Below are 27,058 nucleotides of genomic sequence, written 5' to 3'. Positions count from 1 at the left end.
TGTCTACATGACGGGTTAGTTTGCCTGTCTGTGAAGATGAAGGGCGGGCTGTACGTTGATCCTGCTGATTTGATTGGATGAAGTGTACCTGTATTTCTCCGTCCACTCGCTTCATAATTTCACCCCGTTCATTTTTCCTTGCATATTCGGTCTGATCATTTAGATTGCTGCTGCCTGCTACTATGATAAATCACATGACGGGGATGTTTGCTATCAATGTGCACAATATCCATGTGAAGCTTTTTCTGCAGTGAAAATGTGTAGGGAGGTATGTTGCCAACATCTACATAGGCATATTAAAACAGCTTTACTGATGCGATTACCAATACGATTATAGCCATGTCGGCACACCCTTACTAGCTATGTTTCTATTTAGGCTATTTGCAAACAACTTTCTGTAATGGAACTCCGTTAGGCCTATAGATTCAGTCGATGGCTGATCATGAAAGAGTTGGCAATGCTTAGGCCAACAAGTCATGTTCAAATTGATTGGGGGAGAAAAAGGGGTTGATTTAAGATTTTAAAATGATAAGCCTGACAATGGAGGGTCCGCTGAAGAAGGCCCGTGAGAGGGGGAACAACACGTTAGGCCCTGTATCTGACAATTTGATCTGCTTTTGTGCACTCCTTTCTTTCCACAATCTACATGGTTCTCTTGCATTATGTTGATAGTATAACTACGACATATGCATTGAAATTGATTTGACTATGGCAAATGGGGGAATAGGACATTTGGCATGTCGCCCTGTAGTCAAATTCAAATATGCTAAACCATCATTTGTGACAACACGATGTTGTCTCTATCGACGTTGGCTGTCAAACATCGTTGATAGGCGACGCAATCGTAAAACTGTAAATCTACTGGTTTGTTGTGGCTCATTGTTTTTAATTTAGTTTTTTAAATTTAGTATGACCACCTAGGCTAATTTATTGGGAAACATTTTGTATAGTTTTTTGTTTGTTGAAGACGACCTACACACAGACAGCCATAATCAAATGTACAGAGAGGATGAACAGATATTAGAAATGGCTCTGTGGTAAGTGATGCAGCATTTTAGGACAACTATTCTTTGTGTGTGGACTACGTTTGGTGGTGGGGAAGGGGCTCTAAATTTAAAACATGTAATTGGTAGCACTGGTGCCCCCCACTTTAAAAAGTTAAACATCTATTGAAATATAGCCTATATGAATTCTAACTACCTCCAAAGCACACGTTGTGCTCTAGAAACGAATATGTAACCCTGTAAATACATATATTTGTTTTTGTTGCATATAATATACTGGTAAAGTTACCAGGTTGTTAGCTAGCTAGCTAATAAGGTAACAAACATGACTAAACAAAATGTTAAACAAATGGTTAAGGGCCCACGAATAGTTTTAGAACAGCCCGCAGCAATATTTCATTGCATATGCAACCAAATTGGTCACACTTTCAGAGCCCTGGGGTAGGGAGAGGGTTAGGTGTATTTTTTTAACTGTGTGATTAGCTTGAGTTATATGCATGTGTATTTTTGAATGCTTATGTGTAGGATCTCTTGAGTATGCTTGAGAGGGATTAGGCTGTCTGTATGTTTGTTTTCCAGTGTATATTCAGCTTGTGTATATTATCTGAGGTATGGGGAGGGTGTGTCTGTGGAGGGCTGGACGTGGTGAACTCTCAAGGAGATTCTCAATTGGCTTTGCTAACTCCTCCATCCTCTCCTTGCAAACTCAGGTTTTTTTTTCTTTATTTTACGATTTTCTACATTGTTCATAGTTTTGATGTCTTCATTATTATTCTACAAACACATGGAATCATGTAGTAACCCCAAAAAGTTTTAAACAAATCAAAATATATTTGAGATTCTTCAAAGTAGCCACACTTATCCTTGATGACAGCTTTGCACACTCTCCACCCACCTGGAGCAATGGGCCATACAAAACGGACTTACTCATTGTGTAATGGTGTGGGAGAAGTGGCCATCAGATCCTAACATGTGTGTCTGATCAATGATACTCCCTGGCCTGTGATGGATCCGAGAGGAAGTCTGGGCTACTTTAGCTCTGCCTTCTCTCACAATCAAATCATCACATCTGTTTTTTAAAGCTAAACTTGCTTTTTGCCATGTACCTCTGGTGGCAGTGTATCAGAAACACAGGACATCTTTTTTTATAACAGACATGCCCCTCCCCATCGGCGCAACAACTTTGTCCAATATGACAATATGAGTTTGGAAACGCTGCCCTAGGGAGAGTTGACTTATTATATTGAGAGGTAGATATAGTATGTGGGGAGATCTTCCGAAAGTTCGGGGAGAATGTATTTTGGTCTGAGAGTTGTTATACATCAGTGTGTCTCTGTTCTAGCTTAAATAAAGGTTAGACATACACACACCACACTGACCAAAAAGTTATTTTGTTGGCATTTACGTCTGTTCCCATTACCAGTAAAACATCATCAAAACCTATTTCTTTCACTTGCTGTGCTGTTCTGTTGTTCAGTCATTTCATTCTCAACCAGGATTTCATCATACATGTCAAGCAGTGAAGTTCCAGCTCTGTTTGTCTGTGGCCTCTTCCTCGGTGCGCACTGTCACCGTGTCCATTTCCATCTTGTCCAGCTGTGTATGTAACATTTCACGTGAACCCTGTTTCTTGTCTGCATCGAAGTAGCGGTCCTTGTACCTAGCATCGAGCATGGTGGCGACACATTAAAGAGGCTCAGAGACTGCCACCAAATCTCTTGTTCACAGCCTCGAGTACTTTTGTAAGTTTTAACAGCAGTGACACCCATATCAGTGACGCCATAGCAAGTAGCTCATGGATGTTTTTCAACAATACTGTGCAACTCCGGTAGGGCAACATCTGACAAGTAGTGACTACTTGTTAGTGTGTACTGGTGCTCGACCAGTCGGCGAAAGCCAACATCATCTACGACAGAGAACGGTTGATTGTCAAGGGCAATGAAATCCATTATCTTGCCGTTAATGGATTTCGCCTTTTGAGTTGTCTCATGACATTTTCTTAATCTTTCAAATGACTGCTCAACTTGAACTTGTTTAGTTGTTGTGGGTGTGTGCGCTTAGTATTTTTCGTGGCGTCATTACATCATCTACCTACGTTATATAGGTATGCACGTCATCTACCTACGTTATATAGGTATGCACGTCATCTACCTACGTTAAATAGGTATGCACGTCATCTACCTACGTTATATAGGTATGCACGTCATCTACCTACGTTATATAGGTATGCACGTCATCTACCTACGTTATATAGGTATGCACGTCATCTACCTACGTTATATAGGTATGCACGTCATCTACCTACGTTATATAGGTATGCATATTGGCGTTAAACTAGACATCGGGCCGACACCAATGTTGGCATTTTTAACTAATATCTTCCGATTCCGATATGCTCACCGATATATCGTGCATCCCTAATAAAAATGGACGTTACACACAGCATATCACATTTTACAAACCAAACATTAAAATACCGGTATAGAAGGTAAAGTAAAAACACAATCCGGCCTGTGCTTCCATACTGGTATATAGTAAAATACGGTATGCCGCCCAGCCCTATGATGGGTCTCGGCACTTCCACTGTGGAATGCCTGGACCGCCATTGTTACTGGGATTCATAGTTGGCTGTTGAGGAAGAGTGTGAAGGCCCAGCTATGGTCATGGGAGCCTGGAGGGCCTTATGTAATCCACACCGTGTGTCTGAGATGGACGGCGGGCGCGGGAACAGGCAGTAAAGTAACTCTGCTCTGCATTCAGGATACAGCTGGGAAAGCACATCTGGAGGTACAGGCTAGCCAATCACTGGCATAAGAACAGCTCTCGTCTCCAATTCTTTGTCTTTCAGATAAGTCAAATATTGTCAACAGTTTTGTGGGATGTAATTAGTCCTGTTTGTAGTATTAGAGTGGTTGTAGTCATTTTCCATAGTCATAGGTACTTTTTAATATTCTCATCGTCTTTGGGCAACAAGATCAAACAAAGGAACAGGATCCTTGATGTGTGTCATTGCCAGGAGAAAGTATAGCCAGTCTGTGCTGTCAGAATGTTGAATGTTGAGCATCCTGGTCTCTCCATGGAGCCAAATTAGATCATTCATTTAGAACAGTCCCGGATTTCTTCATTGACTTAGCATATTGTTCAACACGCCAGTCAAATGAGAAAATGACCATGCAGTAGGCTATGTTTGCTAAATTCTGAAATGTGAAAGCGGATTACTGAGATCGAGCTTAGCTGTGGCGACCGCTGAGATCCTTGTGTGAATATGTATCTTCTGTCAGATGCAGAATGAGAGGTGTGATAGCCTGGCTTAGGGAGGTGTTTCTACCACTCTCTCTCTGACGCATTATGGCCTTTGTTATGGGTGGGTGTGTGGTAGCTGTCGACACTTAGATGGCAGCCTCCTGTTGCCGGTTATATGCTGTGGGGTGACAGCAGATTCATATCCTGTCAGAGGTGAGCAAGGGCTGACTTGGGATGTTGCAGGTGATGGAACTGCCAGTAAGAGTGCGGTCTTAGTACCAGCATTGGTTTGTGGTGGTAAAGAGGCAGCTATTGGGGTGGGGGCCACAAAAAATCTGAACTCATCATGAGGGGCTGCTGTGTGCCCACATCCATACAGAGCTGGCCCTAGCCTTTTGGGGGCCTGTCATGCCAAATAATGTCCCCCGGCCAAAAATTGTCCCCCTCTGCTAGACAATGGAATTCGATAAACTATTAGCATCCTTTGCTATATCAACGGTGCTATATCAACGGTGCTATATCAACGGTGTGATGACCTAATGATTAGAATTTGAGATCATTACAGCCTAAATTACTATCTTTTCATCATCGCTATGCAAACAAGGTTGATTTCCGTGACAATTTCACTGTTTAAACAAGTTTTGTTTAGCTAATAAAATGAAAACATGAATTCTAACTACCTTATTAACATTTCAACATGAAATCCATGTCTTAAACGTTGCTATGTTTCAGAAATGGCAAAGAGAGCGTGTCATCTGCTTGACACATTTGTTACTTACCTTACTGATCACCAAGTCAGCTAATTTCTACTCCGTTCATATGCAAATTCGCTTGATTCATACTGTTTTTATTTGAACCTGCCCTTCCCATGTCTACACTGAAATAATATCATTTCAGTAGTCCTCTATTATGATTTCTCATTAGTGCACCTTTGTGGTTGAATATATTTGTATCTATTGTAGGTCCTAGGATACAACAATGAATAATGTGGAGAAAATAAATACCATCAAAGTATACCTTTCAACTTCAAACAGCTGTGAAAACCAACCTGGCAATATTTAAGATTGTAATACATAAACTTAGATATTTTTTGGTACAATAGTGTTATTAATTTATTTTCACAGATTTGTTGTACCGTCACATGGCAATGGTAGACTAAAATACTGAATTCTGGTGTGGAATATGGAGTGGGTGGTTGCTGTGTGGGTGGGAGGTTCTGCCTGTCACTTGTTCTCAACAGGCAGCCAGTCTCAGAAGGGGGACTTGAAGGGAGACTGCAAAGTCCAGGCACTGCTGCTCTCTTTGTTTTGAGTGATTGCTGTGCTCGTGTTTTTAGTTAATCTGTGTATCTCATATTATGTATGGTACCAGTATGGTAGAGCAAGAACACTTTCTTAGCAGATAATGACATGACAATAACAGTAGCTGTAGATGATGTAATAAAAAGTTGGAGGGTGGTTGATAATGGAGGACATCGGGTGGATGGGATACCTCCTGTGGGGGCTCGGACAGTCGATGTTCCTAAAGTCATTTGGAGAGGTAAATTGAAGAGGTTTTTGTCATCTCAGCATTTTTTATAAGCTCAGCATATTATACGTTTTTATAAGAAAAATCGGTGTTAGGGAAACTAAAACTATGTTATTTTGTGTGCAAATGCAAATAGTTATCAGCGATTCTTCTTAAATAATTGTTAAAATTATTATTATTTTTATATTCACCTTAATCTTAGAGCTACCCCCTACTTTTTTCAATTTCGCCTGAAGACATACCCTAATCTAACTGCCTGTAGCTCAGGCACAGAACCAAGGATATGCATATTCTTGGTACCATTTGAAAGAAAACACTCTGAAGTTTGTGTAAATGTGAATTGAATGTAGGAGAATATAACAATAGATCTGGTTTAGATAATACAATGAAAAAAACATATGTTTTTTTTTATTTTTTATTGTTGTATCATCTTTAAAATGAACAAGATAAAACAAACATTCAGATAGGATGATGCGGACAATTTCAGTGAGAAATATAAGAGGGCACCAGTACTTGTGCAAAGTTTCGGAATGATAACTTCCAAAATGAGTGTGCTACATGACATTTATCATGAAGTCACCCAGGTGTCCCACACAAGTAGCCCAAATGTACCCAAGTGGCCAAATTGGTGAAGTTATACATTTTGAATGGAATAAATATGTACAAAATACCAAAATGGTATTCTAACACACCGCCCCAAAAAATGGAGAAAAAACATGAAAAAATATATACATTTACAAAAGAACACTTTCAACTCTACACAATATTATGCTGCTGATGCCAGGTGCCATAGCACATCCATGCCTGCAGAAATACATTTGGGCAGATGAACACCACTTGTGGCAGGAGGTGGATGAACCTCCTGAGCTTCAGTGGGGGATGGACACCTTGGCACCGGGGGCTCCCATTCGGAGTAAGTGTCTCTGTGAAAGAAAATGTTCAGTTAGAATAGTTTCACACATGAGCCCTGTATCAACAGGTATAATAAACGGATATATATAGAGTACAGGGAACATAAGGTTGAATATATTATTATAGACCTGCTAGAGCTACTGTCTCTATTATATTATGACAGACCAGCTAGATCTACTGTCTTTTTATTATATTACAACAGACCAGCTGTATCTACTGTCTCCATTTCACTTTGGCCATTGTTGTGGGCCTGCCCTCCCCTCAACAGCCTCAAATAGGCTATTTCATTTTCACAAATAATATTTTCTATTATTAATTTCAAACAACGGCATTAGCATAAGAAGAACTTACCAGTCCAAAACGATGTCCTCTCCGTTCAAAAAATATTCCTCCATTTGGGAATCGCTAAATGAATCGTCCTTGATCAATTTCTTAGACTTAGATTTAGCTTTTCCTGACTTAGTCGCCATACTGATTGATATATATATATATAAACAGCTGAATATGCGCTTTACCAAAACAACGCTGTGCGCAACATGCGTTGCTCCTTCCGGTATGAATTGTCAATGGCGAATGAACCTCTTTACGCCGGAGTTTACTACATGGGTTGGTCTTCCAACACATAAACATTACATATTGCCGTTTACCTCAGCTCATTGGCTATCTACCCAGCTAGATTTCAAGACGATCAGTGGTCATTGGGTTAAAATGCAGTCAATCAACAAAACAGCGGGCAAATCATTGGTGCACAATGATGTCATTACTTGTTGTCTTCAAATCGGTTTCTTTCAGTCAATACGTCCCGTGAAATGACCCATCAGGTTTGGTTGTGTTACAAACAAACCAGTTGATTGCAATGAAACCAAACATGACCGGAAAAGTCACGTTTTGTGTGTGTATCTACCTCGAATGTGTTGTCGAAAATGGAATGAGACGGAATTCACTACACAAGCGGTTCACAAAATGTTTCGTGTTAGGCTATAAAAATGGATTTTATCAAACAATAGACCATTCATTGTATAACAATGAGCATTGGGATTGCAAACAGAGGAAGATCGTCAAAGGTAAACAATTTATTTTATTGCAGTTTGTGATTTTGTTACGCCTGTGCTGGTTGAAATAGTTGTTTTTTATGGGGCTCTGTCCTCAGATAATCGCATCGTATTCTTTCGCAGTAAATCCTTTTTTAAATCTGACAACGCAGTTGGATTAGCAAGATTCTAGGCTTTCGAAACATGTGAGACACTTGTATTTTCATGAATGTTTAATATGACTACTTATGTAGCGATCACCGTATGTTGTCGAATTTCATCCTGCTACCGGGTTCCGTGCGCAGAGAGGTTAACAGATGGTGACCCCAGCTAGGAGCGAAAGAACAGTGAGGTTTCCCAGGTCTCGCCTTCCTTTCGTCCTTCTTCCAAACCAATTGTCTGGATGTCGTAGCACTTCGTCCCGTTCTTGATTCTGCTCTGGTAGGTCTCCTGTTTCTCCTGCGCCTTGTTCAGGCTCACCTTGATTGATAACAGGAATAAATGCAATTTATATTTCATATTACAAATACGTTTCTTACATACCTCTTGGAGGGCCAGAAAAATAAATTAACAGCAAACAATATTTTTTTCCTGTTCAAAAACCTTCTCAGTTTTGTGGGTCTCGAAGGCGTTCTGATCTGGTTTGACAACTTCCACCACATCAGGTGGGGTTTCAGTGATCTGAAAGTACGTTATACAAAAATAGCAATAGACAAACAACACCAAGTCACTATAGAATGCTGTAGATACTATAATTGTATATACAATTGCATTGTTTACCTCAGTCAACAGCTGTGGCTCCAGTCCTTACTCGGTAGAGGCCTGGATGCTGCTGTTGTGTGCAGAGAATTAGCTCTCACCCTTCCTGGTACAAATGAAGGGACTTGCCCATGGCAGTCTTGAGGGCCTGGTTGGTCAGTTCATCAAACCTGGAGGGGCTAGGAAAGTGATATCTATTGACAATGTAAGATTATTGAAATGGAAAAACTCAAACAAATTGTAAAAAAAATATTAAACAAACCATTGGTGACAGAATATAACCTATAACATCCGTACCTTGTTCTAGTGGTCATGACCGAGAACCGTGGGTGTAAAAAATGTCCATTTCCTTGGAGGTGGCCTCGCCAGTCTCGTTCTGGATGGGTATCCATACAGAATGAAAAATCTATTTTAATGTGTTACAGAAGGGAATTTAGAGTTCAGCACGTAGTCTTCCTTTACTGACCTTAATGGGTATTGCCTCCACCCACTTGGTAAAGTGATCAGTCGCCGCCAGACACCAGCTGTTGCCATTCCTGGATTTCGTGAAGGGTCTGATGAGATTCACCCCTAACATTTAAAGTGTTAGAGGGAAGATGACTTTATTCTTACCCGTATCTGTGTCAGAGTATGCAGATTTTATATTTATAAGGATACTGACACACACACTTTCTATAATACTGAATTCTGCTGTGGTCAACTAAGGCAAAACAACTTATCCGGGTGCAATTTGAATTGGGACCGCTTACCGATCATGTGTCACGGTGAACAACTTTTGATGGGCTTCAACTTCAATCTTCTCCCTCTCAAATTTCTGTCAGGCTAGACAGGGTTCATGACCTTTTTAAGCAAAAAGTGACATTGAAATGTGTGCTTTCTATAACGTTCATTGAAATCTTAATAATTTCTGATATATAATAGAATGTGATTTGATAAACAGAAGGTTATTTCAATTGCCCAGCTTTCCTCCACCTTGACAATTCCCCGTCAGAAGCGTAGGTTGATTTTAGCAATCATGCGCTTCACTCCCAAATGGCCAGCATGCATCTCAGTCAGCACGTTCTCCTTCTCCTTGTGACTGAGAATGATAAAAGTGTGCTTCAAACGATGTTAATTTGTGATAGCTTGGAATACCAATAAGATTATTTGATACTTTTAACGAGGTCAAACTAACAGCTCAAATGACCAATCACGACTCTCGAGTCAGTAAAAAGTTGTTCAAAAAGAATGAATCGTTTCAAGCCTCGCATCACTAGGCTGTCCATCATCTGTCCACATCCAGTAAATAAAAGTATCCAGTTCTGTCTGGCGTTGCCTTCAATGGCTTAAACGCATGGCTTTGTTTTCATGTCAAAGGCGAGAGCGTAAGAGTTTGAGCGTGTGTCAGGGTTAGCACCCAAAACAAGCCCTCAATTCTAGCTGGCCCAGCAGTAAGAAGTTATTTATTGGATTTCAACAAGCCATGTTACTCTGCCAGTAACAGTGAAGAAAATTGTGTTGGTTTCTTAGGAAGGAGATTAAGGCAATGATATGCTGTGACGTGATCAGTCAGCCCTTTCGTGTGTTCACATTTCCTGAGTGTGAAAATAGATGACTGGAGAGTTGCTTCATACCATGATTTAAATCAGCAACTACAACATGAGCAGATTACCACAAGGACATGTCATTGTTCTCTGCCGTAACCGCGTGTCAATCAAGAGTGTGTGTGTGTGAGCGAGACGCCATCGCGTTGGCCAGGGCCCTTTGGTAATGAGGGTCCGGAGAGAGAAATCCTTATGAGACCTGACAGAGTGCCACATTCCTGGCCTGAGAGTCCTTGCCGCCCACCTCCCCTCCGCTCTCCACGGCTAACTTAACACACTCCTGAAGCTGTTACCAAACCGATGGGCTGATGCCCATTACTAGTTCACTCATCTGCCTTCTCACAGTGGTAAGAATTGAAGGGCTTGGCTTTGTGGTGGAGTTTATTGTGTAATTCTGGGTGTGAGATAAAGATGATGTCTAAGAACAGTGCTTGATTGTTTGTTAGTCATTTGTAATCCAGGCTTTCCAAATAGGAACAGGAAATAGGCCTATGTGTAAGAGAACATCAACAGACCAGATCATAAATACATGAAGTCAAGTAGGTGAAATAGATGACTAATAACAGAAAGCGGTTACATTAAACTGGTATAGACCAACTGAGCTGGATTTATAAACAGGCGTAGGTTTATAGCATGATGCAGGGATCTACTCTGATCTTTCTTCTTTTTTTTTAACAAGAAGCACGTGTAGGTGCAGGCTCACACACAATTTTAGGAGCACAATGAAAAATTGTTCAATTCCAGGTCGCACAGCAAAATACTTAGGGGCTTCTGCGAGTAAAATGGTTGCACTGTAGAGCCCTGATGATGCATTCAAGTAGCCTAAGAAAAGTTTTTGCTGATGTAAGGACAGATTAAATAGGCCTAAATGAAAAGGCCTCATGTTCAAACAAAACTCCATGTAGCCTTAAAAGTCAACACACTTGTATGGAATAGAACATCTATTTAATCTCTCATATTGTTATGAATTGGCAGTACAAAGCTCTAGCTGTCTCCTGAAAATATGCCCTCAAGTCATACGTTGGCTACTATTAGAGAAAATATCAATATAAAGTTGACAAATTCCAGGCACACTCTTCGAAGGCTTGACATGTCTTGTCTGTCTTCTCCACAGATATGACTGGCGCGTACATTTCCAGAATAATAAAGTCATTGTTTGAAGTCATGCTCCAACTCTCCTTCTTGGCAGAACTAGCCTATATAGGTCCAGTCTCTGTGCGTGTGCTTGCATTCACAAAGCCATTCCTAAAATGGTGTGGCTGGAAGATGCAGAGATTAAATGTAGCCTAGTGCAGAGGTAGGTTCATTCTAGCTCTGCACTAGTGGAGCTGGAGAGCACGAGGGAGTGAGAAGGAGGAGTTATAGAGCAAGAGAGTGGGGTGACAGAGTTCATTCAAGCAGTGTTGGCAGTGAGCCAGTTGCTTGCCTGTGGGTGTCTGTAGCTGTGCCAGTGCATGTGTTTAGCCTCCCATCTGGAAGGCCTTGCTCTGTGTTTATGTCAAAGCTTTTTCATTGTATCGGCTCACTCAGTTTGATTCAATGTTTTTTCCCTGAAGGTCTTGTGACTGACTTCAAACCCCTTTACGTTCATCTGAGAGGCCGCTGAGGAGGAAAGCTTTTCCCAGCCCTCTGTCTTGTTTGCCTTTTTTGCCTTGGTTGAGCTCTTTTCTCATTACAGGGTTTATGGGAGATGGTGTTTTTTTCCCCCCACATCTCTTTCACCAGGAGTTCATCCCAGGACTGTTAAACAATATATGTTTTTAAAGAAGTTCCCAGATCTGACCATTTGTATGAATACAGCCAATCTCAGACACTGTTCACATTAATTAAAACATTTAACAAAAATGTCACCAACGTGTTTATGAAATGTTTGTTACCAGTGTTGATATGAATATTATGAGGGCAAGAATTTGTTGTAGTGATCTAGGCTAACGTTGCTAGCTAAATACAAGTCCAAGAGAGTAGTCAAGCTCGGCAGTGATCTTAAGAAAATTATAAATACTTGGGGCTTTCAGAACAGGACTTTGCAGATTTAGCTTGTAATGGTCCAAGACCATGTCTGATTACTGATTGATTATGACAGTTATTTAGTGAAGCAGCCAGGAGACTGCTGTGCGCTCCCCTCTCCGTGGCCCATTGGTGTGAGACTGCAGCGTGCCGTTCTCGTGGCATCTGTGTGCATAAAGCCCCTCTGTTCCTCACCAGCAGACCAACGCTGCCACCGTGTAACTGTGAAATCAAGCAACACTGTGGCAGATAGTGAGACAGGAAGGAAGAGCAGGTAGTGCTCCTCATTGTGTCATCAATGTAGAGAGGACACCGTGGGCAGAATGAGAAGCTACTTATAAGGAGGCTAGTACATTGGTTGTTTTAAACCTCCTCATAGACACTGTGCTTAATGGTAGCGGATCCCGTCAGAGATCATTGCGGCACAGTCTGCCTTTTTCATGCTGCGGGTTGTGAGTGGGTGGTCAGACAGACAATTTTGGGCTGAAAATATTTTTGTTGTCCTGCAAATAAATGTAAACATGTTATTCAATTATTGCACCCCCACTGCTCGCGCGCCAACGAGCGTCTGCGTTGCCAAGCACTAAAATAGAAGTCAGTTCTATTTGTGAAGCTGAATGCGGTGTAAGTCCTGCCTCTCCCATCTTCTCATTGGTTTATAGAAGCAGATACCCATTGCCATCTCCTCATTGATTATACCCACGTGGGTGATTGAAAGATGAACTGAGTTCAGTCGATCGTCGTGGTAATTATGACAATCGCCATATGAAGTCCAAAGAAGAAAAAGACGAAGGAGGAGAGGACTAGAAATTATTCGGTTGACCGTTTTTGTGTGGATTAATTGTTGGAGGACCTTGTGCATTTCAGGTAAAATAACAACTCAACATTCATATCCCAGGACAAATGATCTAACTGCAAGCTAGCTAGCTAAATTGCCACAAATGTTTAATGCTTTTCGACCTGTCCCCAAATTAATATAATTGGTTCAGAGTTTGTTTTGATATTTCAATCTGCTGTCGTGATCGTGTTTGGTGTGGGGGTACAAAATCAATTTGCGCACGATGGCACAAGCGCTCAGCCGGCTTGGGTATGGTCCATGGTGAGCGAGCGTAGGCTACCATGGTGAGCGAGCCTAAATATTAGTCTGTAGTTTACTACATTGCCTAGAAACTAATATTGATCATCATACTTGTCTCCGTCTGAAAATCGTCCCACTCCTAAAAACTGTTATAAAACATAGCTCAAGAGAAAGTGCAAGTCTCTCCAACTATGCTCCCTTCAAACTACGTCTAACCTATTGGCTGATATAGCCCAGTAATATAATAGCCTAATATAATGGGCTACGTGAGGTAATTTAACCTATTTCTTAGGTTATTTTTGTGCATTTTGATATTGCCGGGACCATGGTTGGCAAGTTAGCAGTGGTGGAACTAGAGTTTTATTCAGGGGGTAGCCAAGGCTACTTCAGGGGGTCCATAGACCATGACAGAAAATTGGCATCTAAGGAGCATGAATGAATCCTATGATTGCTGATTAGAGGTAGAAGTGATAATTCAATTAACATTAAGTTCTTCAATGTGGCAGATGGTGTGGTCCAAAAGGGTTACTTCACTAGAATTCTTCAACATACTATGAATAGTCAGTATGTCTACCTTTGGAACTGCAGCTCAATTTCTTTCTCTCTCTCTCCCACTCACACTCTCTCACTGTACTCACATACTGGAGAGACTTGGGTCACTTTTTTCATGAATATACAGTGCCTTGCGAAAGTATTCGGCCCCCTTGAACTTTGCGACCTTTTGCCACATTTCAGGCTTCAAACATAAAGATATAAACTGTATTTTTTTGTGAAGAATCAACAAGTGGGACACAATCATGAAGTGGAACGACATTTATTGGATATTTCAAACTTTTTTAACAAATCAAAAACTGAAAAATTGGGCGTGCAAAATTATTCAGCCCCTTTACTTTCAGTGCAGCAAACTCTCCAGAAGTTCAGTGAGGATCTCTGAATGATCCAATGTTGACCTAAATGACTAATGATGATAAATACAATCCACCTGTGTGTAATCAAGTCTCCATATGAATGCACCTGCACTGTGATAGTCTCAGAGGTCCGTTAAAAGCGCAGAGAGCATCATGAAGAACAAGGAACACACCAGGCAGGTCCGAGATACTGTTGTGAAGAAGTTTAAAGCCGGATTTGGATACAAAAAGATTTCCCAAGCTTTAAACATCCCAAGGAGCACTGTGCAAGCGATAATATTTAAATGGAAGGAGTATCAGACCACTGCAAATCTACCAAGACCTGGCCGTCCCTCTAAACTTTCAGCTCATACAAGGAGAAGACTGATCAGAGATGCAGCCAAGAGGCCCATGATCACTCTGGATGAACTGCAGAGATCTACAGCTGAGGTGGGAGACTCTGTCCATAGGACAACAATCAGTCGTATATTGCACAAATCTGGCCTTTATGGAAGAGTGGCAAGAAGAAAGCCATTTCTTAAAGATATCCATAAAAAGTGTTGTTTAAAGTTTGCCACAAGCCACCTGGGAGACACACCAAACATGTGGAAGAAGGTGCTCTGGTCAGATGAAACCAAAATGGAACTTTTTGGCAACAATGCAAAACGTTATGTTTGGCGTAAAAGCAACACAGCTCATCACCCTGAACACACCATCCCCACTGTCAAACATGGTGGTGGCAGCATCATGGTTTGGGCCTGCTTTTCTTCAGCAGGGACAGGGAAGATGGTTAAAATTGATGGGAAGATGGATGGAGCCAAATACAGGACCATTATGGAAGAAAACCTGATGGAGTCTGCAAAAGACCTGAGACTGGGACGGAGATTTGTCTTCCAACAAGACAATGATCCAAAACATAAAGCAAAATCTACAATGGAATGGTTCAAAAATAAACATATCCAGGTGTTAGAATGGCCAAGTCAAAGTCCAGACCTGAATCCAATCGAGAATCTGTGGAAAGAACTGAAAACTGCTGTTCACAAATGCTCTCCGTCCAACCTCACTGAGCTCGAGCTGTTTTGCAAGGAGGAATGGGAAAAATCTTCAGTCTCTCGATGTGCAAAACTGATAGAGACATACCCCAAGCGACTTACAGCTGTAATCGCAGCAAAAGGTGGCGCTACAAAGTATTAACTTAACCCAATTTTTCAGTTTTTGATTTGTTAAAAAAGTTTTAAATATCAAATAAATGTCGTTCCACTTCATGATTGTGTCCCACTTGTTGTTGATTCTTCACAAACAAATACAGTTTTATATCTTTGTTTGAAGCCTGAAATGTGGCAAAAGGTCGCAAAATTCAAGGGGGCCGAATACTTTCGCAAGGCACTGTATATAATCTGGGTCTATAAGTGTTGAACATCCAACATATTTTCAGAAAATAAAGCTCAAGCACCATTGAGATGAAATACATTTGTGTGTTACATAAATTTCATAGTTTATTTAATTATCATTATTTATTTTTTTACAAAAAACACTGCAATTTTACATACCAGTTATCAAGCAGTAATGGACTTGAAAAATAATTTTGGTGCCCATCAATATTACAAACTCATATTTATGATACACTACCGTTCAAAAGTTTGGGGTCACTTCAAAATGTCCTAGTTTTTGAAAGAAAAGCACATTTTTGGCAGCTTCCAAAGACGCCAGCATCCCGAAGTCACCTCTTCACTGTTGACATTGAGACTGGTGTTTTGCTGGTATTTAATGAAGCTGCCAGTTGAGGACTTGTGAGGCGTCTGTTTCACAAACTAGACACTCTAATGTACTTGTCCTCTTGCTCAGTTGTGCACCGGGGCCTCCCACTCTTTCTATTCTGGTTAGAGCCAGTTTGAGCTGTTCTGTGAAGGGAGTAGTACACAGCGTTGTACCAGGTCTTCAGTTTCTTGCCAATTTCTTGCATGGAATAGCCTTAATTTCTCAGAACAAGAATAGATTGACGAGTTTCAGAAGAAAGTCTTTGTTTCTGGCCATTTTGAGCCCGTAATCGAACCCCACAAATGCTGATGCTCCAGATACTCAACTAGTCTAAAGAAGGCCAGTTTTATTGCATCTTTAATCATTACAACAGTTTTCAGCTGTGCTAGCATAATTGCAAAATGGTTTTCTAATGATCAATTAGCCTTTTAAAATGATCAACTTGGATTAGCTAACACAACGTGCCATTGTAACACAGGAGTGATGGTTGCTGATAATGGGCCTATGTACGCCTATGTAGATATTCCATAAAAAATCTGCCGTTTCCTGCTACAATAGTCATTTACAACATTAACAATGTCTACACTGTATTTCTGATCAATTTGATGTTATTTTTTAATGGACAAAAAATTGTGCTTTTCTTTCAAAAACAAGGACATTTCTAAGTGACCCCAAACTTTTCAACGGTAGTGTATATATATTTTTATTTAAAGAGGCAAGTCAGTTAAGAACAAATTCTTATTTACAATGACTTCCTACCCTGGCCAAACCCGGTCGATGCTGGGCAAATTGTATGCTGCTCTATGGGGCTCCCAATCACGGCCGGGAGTGATACAGCCTGGAATCGAACCAATAATAAAGTATGTTGGAATTGAATTCAATAGCTGATATTGCAGGTTAGAGGAGGGTTTCATGATTACTTGATTTTCTCGATTACTGGCATGTAATATTGTACAGTTTTCAGTTCCACAGCTGCAAATATTTATGCCTTGTATCTACGGTATGTGTGAGAGAGCGCTCTGGTTTGGGTGGTTGCTCAAAGCCAAGGCACTGTAACATCACATGTTGTTAGGCCACATTTCTGGCAGCCAATACGCACTGCCCTCCATGTGTAGACTGCACCCCACACAGATTAGTGGTGAAACCTGAGTTACCAGGAACATCATTCCTCAGCGGCCCAGGGAAATGGCAAGTGTCCTAATGCCTCTTTTGGCAAGATTCACAGGTCAGATGTTAGGAGTACTCCCTATTACTATAAAAATACTGGGGTGTGTGAGAGAGAATGCGTCTGAATCTAAACCTGATCTTTCTCTTTCAGTTTTGTTAGTGTGCTCTGCAATAACAAATAATCATTGATTGCAGGGCATTTGGTACTGTACACACACTCACTGCTTCACAAAATCTCTCTGCTGTATAGACTATTTGCTGCTGTGTTCTATAGCTAAAGTAGTTTCGTCAATTTATTTTCTTTCATTAATGTGTATTGTAATGGGCATGAAAACAGTAAGAGGATTACGCCTCTCTTCCCACTCTTTCATTTACATTTCTTCATCACCATGAAGGATAGGAGATCTTGTCCCTGAGCTAATGCTGAACGGTTAGTGCTTTTTGAGGACAGTTCGGTTTTGTTTAGATTAAAAATGAATGAAGAATGAAGCAAAAAAATGGAAATTCCAAAGCCAAAAATGGTGAACATTCAATTGCCAAAACATTGAAAATATCCCATTCTCTCCACATTGTGTAGACATGAATGGCAAAAATTAAATTACTATGAAATAATACAATTTTTCAGTTGGGTATGTTCCTTAGTTTTTGTTTGTTGACTTTTTTCATTTCTTAAAGTCATCATCTCATCTTTGCCCAGGCAATAGCAGCCAGATAATGTTCTATCCTGCCTAAGCATGCTGCAGAGCTGTCTGACCACCATTTTACTCATTTTTCTTAAGTAAATAAGGCCTACATTCACAAACAGTCTTTGTCCCTCTCGTCATTGTTTACATTCCTCATTCATGTGGTCTACCCATCTAACCTAATGTAATAGGCATAAAAGTGTAGCCATCTCAGTCCGTGCCGGAAAGAACAAGCGCAATGGATTATGGTCATTGTAGTTAATTACCGCATTTCTGCGCTGAACTAGGTTGAATATTTGCTTAATGAAAACTACAACTCCCTTCAGCCCAGCGTCCCACGTAGTTCTTGACTAGGTTTCCCGTGAATTATTTGATTTCTCTCTAGAGAACCGACTTCCGCTCAATCAAATCAAATTGTATTTGTCACATACAACCTTACTGAAATGCTTACTTACAAGCTCATGACCAAATACCAATAAAAAAAAAGTAAGAGATAAGAAAAACAAATAATTAAGGAGCAGCAGTAAATAACAATAGCGGGGCTATATACAGTGGGTACCGGTTCAATGTGCGGGGGCACTGGTTGAGGTAATTATGTACATGCAGGTAGGGTTGTCAAAGTGGCTATGGATGGATAATAACGGAGTAGCAGCAGCGTAGGGGCAGGGGTGCAAATAGTCTGGGTAGCCATTTGATTTGCTGTTCAGGAGTCTTATGGCTTGGGGGTAGAATCTGTTTAGAAGCCTCTTGGACCTAGACTTGGCGCTCCAGTACCGCTTGCCGTGCGGTAGCAGAGAGAACAGTCTATGACTAGGGTGGCTGGAGTCTTTGACAATTTTTAGGGCCTTCCTCTGCCACTGTCTGGTATAGAGGTCCTGGATGGCCGGGAAGGTTGGCCCCGGTGATGTACTGGGCCTTAAGCACTACCCTCTGTAGTGCCTTGCGGTTGGAGGCTGAGCAGATGCCATACCAGGCAGTGATGCAACTCGTCACGATGGTGCAGCTGTAAAACCTTTTGAGGATCTGAGGACCCATGCCAAATCTTTTCAGTCTCCTGAGGGGGAATAGGTTTTGTCATGCCCTCCTCACGACTGTCTTGGTGTGCTTGGATCATGTTAGTTTGTTGGTGATGTGGACGCCAAAGAACTTGAAGCTCTCAACCTGCTCCACTACAGCCCCGTCGATGATGCTCGGCCCTCCTTTTCCTGTAGTCCACGATCATCTCCTTTTGTCGTGATCACGTTGAGGGAGAGGTTGTCCTTGCACCACACGGTCAGGTCTCTGACCTCCCTATAGGCTGTCTTGTTGTTGGTGGTCAGGCCTACCACTGTTGTGTCATCAGCAAACTTAATGATGGAGTTGGAGTTGTGCCTGGCCTTGCAGTCATGAGTGAACAGGGAGTACAGGAGGGGACTGAGCACGCACCCCTGAGGGGCCCCCGTGTTGAAGATCAGCATGGCGGATGTGTTGTTACCTACCCTTACCACCTGGGGGCGGCCCGTCAGGAAATCTAGGATCCAGTTGCAGAGGGAGTTATTTAGTCCCAGTGTCCTTAGCCTTAGCTTAGTATTGAGCTTTGAGGGCACTATGGTGTTGAACGCTGGGCTGTAGTTAATGAATAGCATTCTCCCATAGGTGTTTATTTTGTCCAGGTGGGAAAGGGCGGTGTGGAGTGCAATAGAGATTACATCATCTGTGGATCTGTTAGTGCGGTATGCAAATTGGAATGGGTCTAGGGTTTCTGGGATAATGGTGTTGATGTGAGCCATGACCAGCCTTTCAATGCGTTTCATGGCTACAAACGTGAGTGGTATGGGTCAGTAGTCATTCAGGCAAGTTACTTAAGTCCCTGTGCCCAAGAACACTATGGTGGTCTGCTTGAAACATGTTGGTATTACAGACTCGGACAGGGAGAGGTTGAAAATGTTAGTGAAGACACTTGCCAGTTGGTCAGCGCATGCTCGGAGTACACGTCCTGGTAATCCGTCTGGCCCAGGTCAACATTGTGGATGTTGACCTGTTTAAGGTCTTACTCACTTCCGTTGCGGAGAGCGTGATCACACGGTTGTTTTAATAACAGAATCGTTTTTTTCTAGGTATCTGAATCTTTCCCTTTCAGGGCGATTCGACACGTATCTAGATACCAGGGGACGCATTAGCTCTCAGAAATCTGCATGTTCAAAACGCAGACCGTTTTTTTAAACCATTTCACCTGCGTTTTTTAAAATATTGAAAGTCACTTTTTTTCTTATTTATTAGAGTGATAAGGGCCGTGCAAATATAGTTTTTCTTCACAGAAAATACATTAGTGCAACACATTCGGCAGAAAATAGTTTTCATCAGATTACAATAGAAGTGCAACGCTATTTGGCCTTGCAGTTTATAATGAAAAAGCAAGATATATTTTTTGTAAAAACAATGCATAGCCATTTATATTTCTGTTATATCATAAAAAGAGAATGTAGCTAGCTACGTTTCCTAATGTTTTTCTTGAAGTTAATCTTTCATTTTAACTTGCTACCAGAGAAAAACTACACTGGAGAAAAGTAGCCTTCACATCAATCAGAGCGGAGAAGTGCAACTGAAGCGATTAGTCCTTTTCCATTCATGATTTGGAGCAAACCCTGACTAAAGCGGAGCAGAATTTGCAATAACAAGCAATTAACAATGTTACAAACGCAGCAAGATATCTTTTTCTGTGTTTTATCGTGCCTTTTCTGCACGAAACACACAATCCTGTGTTAATGTGACCCCTGGATACACATGGGCTCTGATGTGACACAGCAGTGGTCACCAAACCAGCTACCGCTCAGATTTCATGGTGAAGGATGTTTCTGACTACTCCACCAATTTGCTTAAAAAAAAAACATTAACCTATTAAAAGCTGTTCTGTAGCAATGAGGCCCAATACATTATCACTGCATACTGGCTATGCTTGAATTGTGTGATATTACAGGAATCAGGTTTTTTTTATTTGACATTTTTATGAACTTTTAGGTCTGCTTGTTCTCATATCTCGTTGGTCTCCTCTCCTTTGCGCCTTCTGTCCTGTGTGCACTGTACACCTTCCCACGCAGGCACCAAGCCCCTACCCCTGCTACTCACTGCAACAAAGATGAAAGATCACTTCTTCCACTCTGACAACAAGCAGTTTCAACAGAATATTAGTATTTGAGGTTTGGTCCAACAGAATGGGTCATATGGACACTGAAACACATTGAGTTCAGTTTGAATCCAGGCTGTATCACAACCGGCAGTGATTGGGAGTCCCATAGGGCAGCGCACAATTGGCCCAGCGTCTTCCGGGTTTGGCTGGTGTAGGCCATCATTGTAAATAAGAATTTGTTCTTAACTGACTTGCCAAGTTAAATAAAGGTTACTTTAAAAAAAAATCATTAATTGTCACAAAATATGAGGTATTTTCGGAATGTAGAAAGAAAGTAATATGAGCAAAACATTTTAGTGAACCAGCAAGGTTTGAATCGATTTTCTGAACCAAGCATTTTACATTTTGGATCGGTTTGGGTCCCACACACCAATGCACTTGCATCTTAAACATTTGAACCTGGGACAGATGCGTATTGGTGGAGTAACATCCCTGGAAATGTTGGTTAATAACTACCCTGAGGTTTTACAAAGTGGTTGTGGGGGAGTAACCAAACACAGCACTGAGCACTTGTTGTATCACAATCCATTTGAATCCATCTCTGTCACACTAGAAGTGCATTTGCTGCCATTTGGTGAAATGTCCTTGGCGTTAAAACTTAATTAGTGTTGGAACATCCATGTCTTAACATAGTGTACATACAGTGCATGGAAATCCCTGTTAAACCCTGGGAATGAGGCTATAAACTAGCTGCTTGACTTAGCTGTTCATAGACAACTCCTCCAGTGCAAGGGACAGAAGGCCATTCAGTGTGCAGGACCAGGGAGCCATGTATCCGGCCAAGCAGGTGCAAGATCTCCCAGTCCCCTCCCTCAGGAGCAGGGAAAGTGCTAGCAGCTGCTGAAGAGATGTACTGACACTTAAACCGGGATGCACTGAAACATTTGACTGTAACTGTTCCAAAAAAGCTGGTGGCCAAACAGTGTTTCACCCTTCTCAATCTACTAGAAGGATTAGGCTATTATTGTTCTGCAGAAAGCTGATATCCGTGCCAAAGACTCCTAAAGCCCTGATTTAGAATGTCTGACTTCAAAGTGGCTTGATTTGGGCTGGTCAACTGTCCTGACTTGTAAGAGACAAGTGTCTCACCTTGCTGTTCTCTTCTCCCTACAGGTCGCTGTCTACAGGACCCAACCCATGATGTACAGCGCCTGCTCTACAGTCCCACCCACTTCCTGTCTGTAGAGGAAGCGGCTCCACCAGTATGTCTTCCCACCCCCAGTCTGTGCCTCAGGGCCGGAGGGCTGTGGACACACGCCACCTGCCAAACCCTGCCAGTCTACCACTGCAGCTGGCACGGGCACACACGGTAAGAGCCCTGGGAAACTCTGGGCTGGTTTTCGCTGAAGCCAGGAACACTGGTACTTAGCACCTTCACATGAAAAGCTGAGCGTATAATTGTAGATGTTACCCTGGCTCCCAATCGTTAGCAGTGATTTTGTCAACAGAGAATTATGCTGCACCGATGGAGGGAGCACGACCCTAGGGGCCCACGGTTGTGTTTTTCTAACAGTAACGTTCTGAGGCTACGCTGTTGTGCGCACACAGGGCGTGACACCCTAAAACCTGCTCCCTTATTAGATGTTTGAGTTGAAAGTTCATGTCATGGTTGGTGCCTCTAGGGCAAGTCGGGCGCATGTTATAGAGCCTTTCTTACGGAAGAATGTGTGTTTTCATATGATAGTGTTTTGTTTGCTTTTCATGTTGTGTAGATATGTATAGTGTAATTCTTGTTCAATGATGTGTTCATGCAGGGCTCATATAAAGGTGAAAAAACTAAATGGTGGAATCATGTTAAGGGTTTCTCTGATGGCCTCACGTCTTCCCTCATTTCATAATGGTTATGATGGTTGGTTTACAGGATCAGAGGTAGACTTCCCGCAAGAGGCCCCTAGCTAGTGCATACGCTCATCTTGTGGCGTGATGTCCCATGTTGGCTTGAGCCTCTCTCTACTATAAGGAGGGAATCCAAGGGCTACCCCCCCAGGATCCCCACAGCTGCGCCTGCTTGTTAATCCCCCCCACTCCAACTCGTCATCACGTTGAGGAGGAGATAAGGGTAGACAGACGGTCCATTTCCCCACAGTCAATCCCTCAGCTCAGTGAGAGAGGTGCATGTGTAGAGAAGGCCACTCTCTCATTTGTGTGAGGGAAATGGAGAGTGAGGATTATACAGTAATGTCCAGGGAGGTAGAGGGAGAAATAAAGAGAATAAGTGAAAAAACATTGGTGAGAGTTGAAACACGCCGTCATAGACTTGTCTTGCTGTCTGTTTTGCGTACAGTTATGTTCCAGTTGTCCTCTCCTCATATGCGTTGCTGTGTTTGTTTCAGGATGTGGGATTGGCGGACTATCACCCTCACTCTCGGGACTACAGCTCCCACCTGGCTCAGCCCCACCGCCGCAGACCCTCTCTACTGTCCGAGTTCCAGCCAGGGAATGAGAGGTATGTAGCCTGCTACTACTTTGTACTACTATTTGACATGATTACACACACCCTGACCCCCCCCCCCCAAGTATTTTAACACATGGGTTTCTTTGATCTCTGACATTCCTAGAAGCCCCTGTCACCTTTGGTCATCACCTACAATCATTTTTTTAAGAACACAATTTGTTCTAGAACACAATTTGTTCTAGTGTGATGGGTGTTCAGGTGTTGGCATGCTTATTTCATCTTCATGGAATCCTTTGACAGACAGAGCAGCAGGGACAATCAAGTCATTTTGAGGCAAAACACTTTCCTTCAGCAATTTTCTGTCACAGTTCTCAATGTTAACCCTCCGAGCCAATATGTTTTCCTCTCCCTCGTTACTAAGTTTACGCAAACCTAATGTAATTGGCACACCCATGTCTTTCCATTGTAATGTGTGGTGTTGAGCTGCTCTGGACTGGAGCGTAATGTAGCCTGGTTATTGGTAGCCTTCTACAGTAGAGCCATGTCAGACACAGCATTACAATGTATGTAGTGCATCGCAGAAGAGTCAGGTATTATATCTATCCAAGTGGTTTATTCATTATATATTCATGCTTTTTCTGAGGAGTCATCTTGATGAGTGGTTATGAATTATGTATATGCGTAATTGTTTGCGTATCACACAGATGAAAGGCCTCGAGTGCAAAGTGTTTTTGTTTTTTTCTTCAGTTGATTGACTTAGCCAATATTCCTGCATATGTTAGCTAGGAAGAAAGTGCAAGATGCAACTTGAAGTGAAGTTTTTTTCTCATGAGGTCAACTGGATACTGGTCAACTGGCTGTCAAAGCAGCGCTGTGCAGCAGTGGCTCTCCGGGAGGTCTTTCTATTCATTTGTATTAGTTCACTGTCCTCCTCTCTAGAAATCCACCTGCACATCTTTCTTTGTGGTTGTAATGGAGGCTCTGTCTCAAGAGGATGTCAAGTGAGTTAGGCAGCATTACCCTCAGGAATTCTACTGGGACACATTGGCCGACACCAGATGGTAGTTGTGTCAGTGTGTGTGCCCGCGTGTGTAATGTGTAGCAGTGTGCGGCCAACCGTTTGTGTGTGGCTGGCTGTGCCTTGTCTTTCACTATCAGTCAGACAGGCTTACTGGCTCTCTGGGACTTTGTTATTGAAGAACCTGCCCAGGCAGCATTTCCCAGGGAGCATTGTGTCCTTCCTTGACCACTACTTCTCTGCCCTGTCTTCTTTCTGGGTACAGTAGAGGACTCCACTAGTTCTGTCAGCACAAATGAACACCACATTGTTCTCGTCATTATCCCAAGAGGACATTGATTTGGCATGGGTCCCCAGATCCTCAAACATTCTACAGCTGCACCATCGAGAGCATCCTGACAGGTTTTGCGGAGAGGCATCAGCTTGTGAGTCCCCATGTCAAGCATTAGGCCTAAATGCTCAGCATTGCTTCAAGTGGGCTGAGATTCCACCCTGAGAATTTGCCGTCTCTCACACACCTATTCTGAATAGTGTGAATCTGTCCTTGGCAAAGCATCAGTCTCTTGCCCTCTGGGGTGCCAGGTACTCACTTCAGAAGCATAGTTCTAGGCACTCTGCTATATTTGGCGTCTGAGCATCCTCCTCATTGAGACAAGTCATTCATATTAGAAGGATGAATAAGGAATGAAATTCAAAGTGAAAAGTTAGAGACATAAGCTAGCTTTCCATCGAGTTGGCGACAGATTTCATGCGACTATTCTAAACTCTGCATAAAGAAAATCTCCACATTTACCCAGCAGTGGTGTATTTCCATTAAACAGACTTGTTGCAGATAAAGGAAATCACAACGTGATGACAGTGCAGACACAATGTATTTTTTCTTTTAAATGTTCATGCACCAAATTAAAATATAATGTTTAATGTGTTTCTATTGCATTTTCAACTCTACCGATCAGTTTGTCACAGAAACTGTTGTGTTAAATAGCAAATGTGTCTGCTCTGGTCTTGACAGATGTGCTCTAGCCAACAGCTAACAGATATAGTGCGGGTAGACTAGTCTTCCTGATGAGATTATTATGGAGAAAAGACAGCATATTTTTATTTTTCAAACGGCAGTAAAGCATCGATCGTAATGTCACCAGCCTGGAATCACCAGCCTGGATTTCAGCCTGGAATCGAACCAGGGACTGTAGTGTCACCTCTTGCACTGAGATGCAGTGCCTTTGACCGCTGTGCCACTCGGGAGCTCTTGGGAGCATCAAGATCACCTTGCACTTTCACCACCCTGTGAAGTTCATCACAAATTATTTAATTTGTAGCCTTATAAACCGCATGCTTTCCCAGTAAGTTGTAGTGGTAGGACCACACACGTCATTGCGTGTTGATAGTTATTATATTAATAAAAGCGTTTCCACCGACATTTCTCTCAGAATTCATTTTACTGACACAAAAAGATCCAACCTTGTCTAGCATAGCGTTTTGTCTAAAGTTTACCTACACATTTTCTGTTACCATCAGGCCTGTTGTGAAATGTTTTATTCGAGGTGTACTTTACTCGCATAGAAAGGTTGGATGGAAACCTGTTTATAGCCCTGTATTGGCTCTGGCCCCTACATGTCCAATCATAACTCCCTTCCTCTATCATTAAAAACCTAAACTATAGCTGTTGTAGGATATATCACTGTCAAATTGCAGGTCACTACACGCGTAGGTTCTATAGAAATCTCATAGGCTATATCTACTAGAGGTCGACCGATCATGATTTTTCAACACTGGTACCGATTATTGGAGGACCAAAAAAGCCGATACCAATTACTCTGGCAATTTTTATTTTATTTTTTATTTATTTATTTGTAATAATGACAATTACAACATTACTGAATGAACATTTATTTTAACTTAATATAATACATCAATAAAAATCAATTTAGCCTCAAATAAATAATGAAACATGTTCAATTTGGTTTAAATAATGCAAAACAAAGTGTTGTGGTTCCTTTTAACATGAAACTTCAATATTCCAAGGTAAGAGGTTTTAGGTTGTAGTTAATATAGCATTTATAGGACTACTTTGACTATTGATGTTCTTATAGGCAAATTAGTATTGCCAGTGTAACAGTATAGCTTCCGTCCCTCTCCTCGCCCTTACCTGGGCTCAAACCAGGAACACATCGACAACAGCCACACTCGAAGCAGCGTTACCCATGCAGAGCAAGGGGAACAACTACTCTAAGTCTCATAGCGAGTGATGTTTGAAACGCTATTAGCTCACACCCAGCTAACTAGCTAGCCATTTCACATTGGTTACACCAGCCATTAGGCTGATGGACTTGAAGTCATAAACAGAGCTGTGCTTGCGAAGAGCTTCTGGCAAAACGCACTAAAGTGCTGTTTGAATGAATGCTTACAAGCCTGCTGCTGCCTACCATCGCTCAGTCAGACTGCTCTATCAAATCATAGACTTAATTATAACATAATAACACACAGAAATACGAGCCTTTGGTCATTAATATGGTCGAATCCGGAAACTATCATTTCGAAAACAAAACATTTATTATTTCAGTGAAATACGGAACCGTTCGGTATTTTATCTAACAGGTGGCATCCCTAACTCTAAATATTCTTGTTACATTGCACAACCTTCAATGTTATGTCATAATTACGTAAAATTCGGGCAAATTAGTTCGCAATGAGCCAGGCTGCCCAAACTGTTGCATATACCCTGACTCTGTGTGCAATGAATGCAAGAGAAATTACACAATTTCACCTGGTTAATATTGCCTGCTAACCTGGATTTCTTTTAGCTAAATATGCAGGTTTAAAAATATTTACTTCAGTGT

The 27,058-nt window shown here is 41.7% G+C and overlaps 1 protein-coding gene across 13 annotated transcripts in view; it reads left to right on the top strand.

The window, feature by feature from the left end:
• Nucleotides 1-27,058, top strand: part of LOC139390129 (nuclear receptor corepressor 2-like) — a 129,834-nt gene that overhangs the window by 7,964 nt on the left and 94,812 nt on the right. For all 13 annotated transcript variants that reach the window (XM_071137310.1, XM_071137304.1, XM_071137299.1 and 10 more), the window contains exons 2-3: nt 21,919-22,114; nt 23,139-23,251. In XM_071137310.1, the coding sequence (XP_070993411.1) occupies nt 22,010-22,114; nt 23,139-23,251 (218 nt within the window). In that variant the 5' untranslated portion in view covers nt 21,919-22,009. The remainder of the gene's footprint in view (nt 1-21,918; nt 22,115-23,138; nt 23,252-27,058) is intronic.

Source organism: Oncorhynchus clarkii, chromosome 30 (genome assembly GCF_045791955.1).
Source record: "Oncorhynchus clarkii lewisi isolate Uvic-CL-2024 chromosome 30, UVic_Ocla_1.0, whole genome shotgun sequence".
NCBI lineage: Eukaryota > Metazoa > Chordata > Actinopteri > Salmoniformes > Salmonidae > Oncorhynchus > Oncorhynchus clarkii.
Note: the sequence above shows the minus strand (reverse complement) of the source record. Positions and strands in the feature narration are given on the sequence as shown.